Raw genomic sequence first — 7,592 nt, forward strand, 5'->3', positions numbered from 1 at the left:
GTCCCCCTGCACGCCCTGCCGACGACGTCGTTGCCGCCACGTGCTACGTGACCGCCTGCTTCTGTCGGCCCCTCAACGTCGTCCACACTACTACGTGCTGCGTGCTCGTCCCCCTGCACGCCCTGTCGACGACGTCGTTGCCGCCACGTGCTACGTGACCGCCTGCTTCTGCCGGCCCCTCAACGTCGTCCACACTACTACGTGCTGCGTGCTCGTCCCCCTGCACGCCCTGCCGACGACGTCGCTGCCGCCACGACGCTGCTGCGTCGCCTGCTGCCTCAGCAGGCCCACAAGGACAACGCCACTGCTACGTTGCCTGCTCCTCTGCAGGCCCGAGGAAGTGCCGCCTGCTCGTCTGCAGGCCCGGAAGACGACGCTGCATGTGTCACTGCATTTTGCTGCCGCAGCATAATTGAAATTAGAGACACTAAGTTAATTTTAAATTCCTAGATAAGACGCGTGACAGTTCTAGGTTAAGTTGCTTTCCGTAACAATCGAGTTAAAGTCAAATCTCAAATTATCTACGTAGTTTTGCTGTTTCTCTGGTCATTTAAGTAGGGAAGTAAAGATGGAAGCCTTGTACCAAATTCAAACTAAGATATTTAATAAAATTGGCAGTTATTATGAGAACTTTAAAAAATCCGGTTCCGAAAAAATGACCAGAGGAAGGGCTGAAGCATGCCTTGAAGCACTAGATAAGTGCATAGCGCGTTTTGGCGAAATCCATGATCAGATAATGTCGCTTACTACGTTAGATGAAAATCATTTGTATTTTTCTACTGAGTTACCGGATAAGGCAGATGACTTATATTATTCGGTAAAAGGGGACTTTTTAGAGTTTATTAGGAGAGCTAGTGCTCAAGATCCATTACCGCCAGCCCCATTACCAACACCCGGTGCTCAGCCTACTAGCAACTCTTACTTGACGCGTATAGAGCTACCGAAGTTTACAGGAAAATATTCCGAATGGGAAAATTTCCGTGATACATTTCGCTCTCTTGTGCATAGAAAAATTGATATCGACAACATTATCAAGTACCATCAGCTGCGAGTTCATTTGAGTGGTGACGCTTTCGATATAATTAAATCTGTTCCTTTGGCAGAGGATCAATATCCATTAGCTTGGCAAACTCTACTTGATTATTATGATAGTCAGCGTCGCCTTGTAACTAATTACTTAAATCGTTTGATAACTTGTAAACCCATGAAGTCGGACTCCTGTTTAGAGTTGAAACGCATTAGTAAGGAGATGATTAGCACAATCGATTCATTAAATGCATTAGGCCGTGATTTAGGCACAGGGGATCTCTATATTGCTCTAACAGTTAGTAAGTTTGACATCACAACCAATAAAGATTGGAGTAAATTCCTAGGTAGTAGCACTCAACCACCCACTCTAATCCAACTACGGGAATTTATCTCTTCACAAATCATAACTCTTGAATCGTGTGAAACAGTTAGTTCAAACCCTAAGCCACCACTTTCGAAACCTGTCCCGAAGGCATCTGCTTCTGTCTCTCATCAGTCCAATGTTTCCGATTCAGCTGATAGTCAGGGAGTAGTTAAGAATGTCCTGGTATGTTCAGAGTGTAAAGGTGATCATACTCTTTCTAAGTGTGAACGTTTCAAAAGAATGGAGGTTGATGCTCGAAAGGAGTTAGTAGTCAAAGATAGATTGTGTTTTAATTGTCTAGGTCATCATCAGTTGAAGGATCGCAAGTCCAAGTATAGTTGTCTTAATTGTAAGAGAAGGCATCATACCCTCTTACATATTCCAAAGCCTGTTCAGAGTCAAGAGCCTCATGATACTCACTTAAATTCTAGCAAAGCCAATTACTCTAAAGGTAGTGACTCTGAGCAGACTTCTCATCATACTGATTCGTCTGTTTCTCGTGGTCTTGGTGTATTACTGGCTACTGCTCGAGTTTACGTCACTGGACCTACTGGTGTACGTTTGTTAGTTAGAGCTCTTATAGATCAATGCTCGTAGTGTTCTATCATAACTGATTCGCTCTGTGATATTCTAAGGCTAAAGCGTCAACACTCAAGTATTCCCATCTCGGGAACAGGTGGTGCTTTAGTTGGAGTTGCTAAAGGTATAGTTAGTTTTAATGTTCGACCTAGGTTCCCCTCAAAATTCCAGTTGTTAGTCGAAGCGAAAGTATTGCCACAGGTTTCGTCATATCAGCCTCCTGCTAGTCGATTTAAATCAAATTTACACTATTTAGACGATCTTGAATTAGCCGATCCTCAATATACAAGTTCAGATAAAATTGATATCATTTTTGGAGCTGCAGTTCATGCTCAAATTGTAGAAGAAGGCCTTAGAAAGGGTATTACCAATGAGCCCATAGCGTCGCGTACTCTACTTGGTTGGATTCTGTCTGGCTCTATTGGTTCTGCTAAGCCTTCTTCTAGTTCTCAATTCTCGCTTCACTGTTACGATGAGTCTCAGTTGTTACCGCTGCTTCAGCGCTTTTGGGAAGTAGAAGAGCTCTCTAGCAGTCCTACTCAGAAGCTCACCGCCGATGAGCAAGCTTGCGAAGACTACTTCGCGCACACGCACTACCGAGATGAATCTGGTCGCTATGTGGTCAGATTACCCTTCAGAGTTGATCCTAACAGTTATCAAAAGTCTCGCGAGGATTCTAGGTTTTTATCGTTGTCAATGATGGCTAATTTAGAACGTAGATTTCACCGATATCCCGACTTATCTACTTTGTACATAAATTTTATGCAGGAATATCGAGATCTAGATCACATGTCTACACTGGATGATGCTTTAGTCAAAGAGTGTTGGTTCATGCCGCATCACGGTGTTATTAAGATATCGAGCACCACCACTAAACTTCGAACGGTCTTCAATGGCTCTGCCAAGACTCCTGGAGGTACTTCACTTAACGAATTGCTTCATGCAGGCCCTAATCTGTTACCTTGTCTTCCTGAGCTTATTTCTTCTTGGCGAAATTACGAATTCGCATTTACTTCAGATATTGAGAAAATGTTCCGCCAGATCTGGATAAATAAATCAGATAGGAAATTTCAGTGCATTTGCTGGCGGTTTCAGTCTTCAGAGACTATGCAGATTTACACGTTAAAAACCGTTACTTACGGTTTAGCTTGTTCACCCTTTTTAGCGTCTCGAGTCTTGAAACAGTTAGCTATAGACTATAGTGAGGAATACCCAATGGCTTCTTCGGTGTTAAGTAACGAAATCTACATGGATGACGTCCTCTCGGGAGGTCATACTTTGAAGGAGGCTCTAGACAAAAGAGACCAAGTGATAAAGGTTACTACTCTTGGTGGTTTCTCGCTACATAAGTGGTCTGCTAATAATTTGAAGCTTTTACACGGAGTGTCCACTCTATTGTTAGCCGACTCGCCTTCGGTTTCCTTGAGTGAAGTAGATTCATCGGTTCAGGTGCTAGGTATAGTTTGGTTTCCGTTAGAAGACTTTTTTCGTTACCGTGTACACGATCCTCCTGTTCAAGATAAATGGTCTAAAAGATCTATACTCTCTTACATAGCTCGTTTCTACGACCCCCTTGGTTGGCTCTCTCCAGTAATCGTGTATGCCAAAATTCTTTTACAATTGTTATGGTTAGTCAAAATAGATTGGGACTCTCCAGCTCCAAAGGAAATAACGGATAAATGGTTACCTTGGTTGTCACAAATTCTAGAACTGAATAACATTAGCATACCTAGATGGAATAGTTTCAATCCGCAAGTTAATTCGATTGAGTTACATGGTTATGCTGATGCCTCAAAATCAGCTTACGCTGCCGTCTTGTACACTCGTATGGTTCAAGGAGATCAAGTTAGCGTGTCACTCCAGTTAGCCAAGACGAAAGTAGCTCCACTAAAAGTTCTAAGTATTCCGCGGCTCGAACTCTGCGCTGCTCAACTATTAGCCAAAATTACCCACCTATTTAGTCTTAGTTCAAAACTATGCATCGATTCTATTCATTTATGGTCAGACTCCAAAGATGTTTTGTACTGGTTACACGCTCAACCCTCCAAATGGCCTACTTTCATAGCTAATCGTTGTAGTGACATTCATCAGTTAGTTCCAAATGCTTACTGGCATCACGTATCGGGTAAATTAAATCCAGCAGACATTGCCTCTCGAGGTGTCTTGCCATCTCAGTTGAGCGTAGATTCGGAATGGTTCTGTGGTCCTAGTTTACTACACGAGCTTCATCCCGAGTATCGCGACTTTCAAACTCCGTTGACAGTTTCAACTGATGAATCGGTTCATACCGTTAGTCACCAGCAAACTCAATCAACTTCTACTTGGGATCTCTACTACCAATACTCTAATTTAGATAAACTATTACGTGTGACTGCATATTGTTTAAGATTTTTTTACAAATTACTAGCTCGTGTTGAAAAAAAAAACTCAGTTATTGTTTCTTGAGGTAGATGCTATTGTTTCTCGTGCAAATTTATCGCTTACAGTTTCTGAACTCACGAATTCTAAATTGCTAATGGTCTACCTTCATCAAACTACTCATTTTCCTTTAGAGTTAAAGTTGTTATCAGAATCTAGTGAGCAAGTAGTTAGTTTACCATCCAAAAGTTCTTTAATTAAGCTCAAACCATTTCTTAAAGATGGTTTGATTAGGGTTGGGGGTCGTTTGAGCCATTCTTTGTTAGGTTTCAATGTTAAATACCCGTTGATCCTAGCCTCGAGTGACCATCTCACCAAATTGATAATAGAACAAGCTCATAAGATTACTTTACACGGCGGACCTCAACTAACATTAAGTACTTGTCGTCGTGAGTATTGGATTATACGTGGTCGTCAAAGTGTTCGCTCTGTTACTACCAAGTGTTTTACTTGTAAACGATATTCTGCTGTAACTCCAAGTCAGCTTATGGCCGACCTTCCTAGCGCTCGAGTCGTACCTTCCGCAGCTTTTCTTAAGGCAGGTGTAGATTACGCCGGTCCGCTGTCGGTCAGACTTTCTAAAACCAGGGGTAAAGGCACGACTAAAGGCTATGTGGCTGTTTTCGTTTGTATGAACACTCGCGCTGTTCATTTAGAAATAGTTGAAGACTACAGTTCAGAAGGATTTATAGCCGCCTTTCAGCGTTTTATAGCGAGACGAGGTCATTGCTCGGACCTTTTTAGTGATAGGGGAACAAATTTTGTTGGCGCTGATAAGGAACTGAGAAGTAATTGGCTTGAACTTTGCAAATCGGCCGACCTAATTCTATGGTTATGGGAGGCAGCTGTCAAATCAACTAAGAAACATTTGAAGAGAGTTGTCGGTGAGCAGGTCTTCACATTTATAGAGTATTCAACATTAATTTGTAAAATAGAGGTATGTCTGAATTCGCGCCCTATATCTCCCTTAACGAGTGATCCCCGCGATCTTGATTGCCTAACTCCTGCTCATCTTATCAATTTGCGTCCAGTTACCATATTGCCTGAAGTAAACCTTACAGATGTTAAAATCTCATGTTTACACAGATGGAAGCTTATATCGCAATTAAACCAGAGTTTTTGGCATCGATGGTCAGAAGAGTATTTAACATCACTGCAACAAAGGTCAAAGTGGGTAGTCCCGAAGCGCTCGTTTCAGGTGAATGATTTAGTACTAATTCGTAGTGAAAACAATCCCCCCGGATGTTGGCCTTTAGCCCGCATCATTGAAATATTTCCGGGCTCTGATTCAAAAGTAAGAATTGTAAAATTAAAAACCTCGGCTACTACCCTAATTAGGCCTATTAATAAGTTAGTTTTATTAATTGAAAGCGAAAGGTTAGAATCATAAATAGTTTGTTAGTTCTATTGATTAGTTGCGTTTACAAAAACTAAATTCAGTCCTTTTTGTTACTTTAGTGGAGCCAAATACAATCAGTTTGGCTCTTTAGTTTGCTTGATTTATTGTTTGCTTCTTCCCTGGTCGAAGCAAAGGTGGGGGAAAATGTTCGGTATTGAGTTTAAATATAGGCGCGCTTAATGCTTAGTATTTACAGGTTGAGCTGACATCAATATGCGCCAATGAGAGTCCAACTCATCGTGTCTCTCTGACCAATTAGACTTGCCTGTAAAGAGAGCTGCGGCTCTCTCGTCGAGAGACAACGCGCGCTTGTCAGTCCGCTTCTGACCGTCGAGCCCCCCGCGCACCTCAAGCGAGATCTCTATAGTCAACCTAGTGTCTCGTTTTGTGAATTGTAACTATCTTATTGTATTCCAGCGAGCGTTCTATCGTTTCGTTGGAGTTTTCGTTCTATTACAACAGTCTGATTCTCTCTATAAACTCACTCAGCGTTCAGGCATTAAGTAAATTTATATGGCTTAGTATATTAGTCGTAAGCCTGATAGAATTTAGGATGTTAAAAGTGTAAAATAAATAGGAAGTTTTATAATAAATTGATTATTTCCATTAATTCAGCGTTTCCAATTCTTGTGTGTTAACCTTACGACAAAATATTCGAGAATCCCTCAGATTCAAACCTCAACACAAAACAAAATGTCTCAATTAGTTGTTACTAAACTCAAGAAAGCTGATAGACAAGACATGATAATTAATAAAAACTGAACTTTTATTTGATTGTATTCTGTAAACTGATAGGATTCCCCATAGCACTCCCACGTTATACAGTACTATTGTGATGATCCTCCTTGAGGCAAAACATTAGTATTAAAGTTAAGCAGTTTTTTTCAATTTCCACAGCATGAGTTGTTGAAATCTCGACATTTTCAAGGAGCTTACTATTACACTAACCTTCAAAATTACGATACGAAACCTGTCATAATTCATATGCTAACTGTGAGAAGTTCATTTATACAAGTTTCGCGAGTCTATAACTTTTTAATATTTCCCAAGAGAATAATAGAATTAAGGTGCCTCAATCAGTAATAATTATTTAAAGATTCCAGACAGGATGAGATCATCGGTTAATACAGTCACCAAAAATTTGAAAAATAGGTTTTTCTCTACAACTCGGAAGAATGTAAAAAAATCTAGCTGGAATTGTAGTGTGTTAGAAAAAATGTTCAAGTAAGACTACAAAAAATTTTTATTTGTTTTGAAACGCCCAGAAAGGATTAAATCCTCAGTTAATGCAGTCACGAATAAATTTTGGAAAAAATGTTTTTCTCTGAAACTCGGGAAAATGTGAATAAACCCAGTTTAAAGTTTAAAATATAAGTAAAAATGTTTAAAGCTATCCAGTTCAAGCTTTTAACTTCTCAATTTCTTTGAATCACAATTATCCGATTTGAAACAAAACTTCGAAATCCACGTGGGTCTTTGCGAATCCAAGATACTAGAACTTTTGAATCTGACCAGAATTGCTTGAAAAATTTTAAAATTATGTTCCTTTGTAATTAATTTTGCCAATCGCGTTACAAGCACTGCTGCTGCTTGCAATTCTAATCGTGGTGTTGTAACAGTATTCTTTTTTTTATTATCTTGATTGAATGGAATGACTCTACCTTGTGACATTATAAAAAAAACATGGTGTTTAGTCAAAAACGACTAAAATGTATGGGCCACCACGCAAGTGGTGGAGAAGGAAGTCTCGCAGCAGATCGAGCGCATAGTAAAGGATTTGTTTTCATGTTCGTTTTTGTTCGT

The 7,592-nt window shown here is 40.4% G+C and overlaps 1 protein-coding gene across 1 annotated transcript; it reads left to right on the forward strand.

Annotated features, from left to right (window-relative positions):
• The first annotated feature begins 655 nt into the window (after positions 1-655).
• Positions 656-5,596, forward strand: LOC149373557 (uncharacterized). Its single transcript, XM_089596895.1, has 4 exons — positions 656-1,956; positions 2,029-4,339; positions 4,875-5,327; positions 5,477-5,596. Exons 1-4 carry the CDS (start codon positions 656-658, stop codon positions 5,594-5,596), a joined length of 4,185 nt encoding a protein of 1,394 aa, XP_089453021.1.
• Positions 5,597-7,592: the final 1,996 nt, after the last annotated feature.

Source organism: Copidosoma floridanum, unplaced genomic scaffold (genome assembly GCF_036245765.1).
Source record: "Copidosoma floridanum isolate Cflo_tuat_1 unplaced genomic scaffold, Cflo_Japanese_pri ptg000030l, whole genome shotgun sequence".
NCBI classification, from domain to species: Eukaryota; Metazoa; Arthropoda; class Insecta; order Hymenoptera; family Encyrtidae; genus Copidosoma; species Copidosoma floridanum.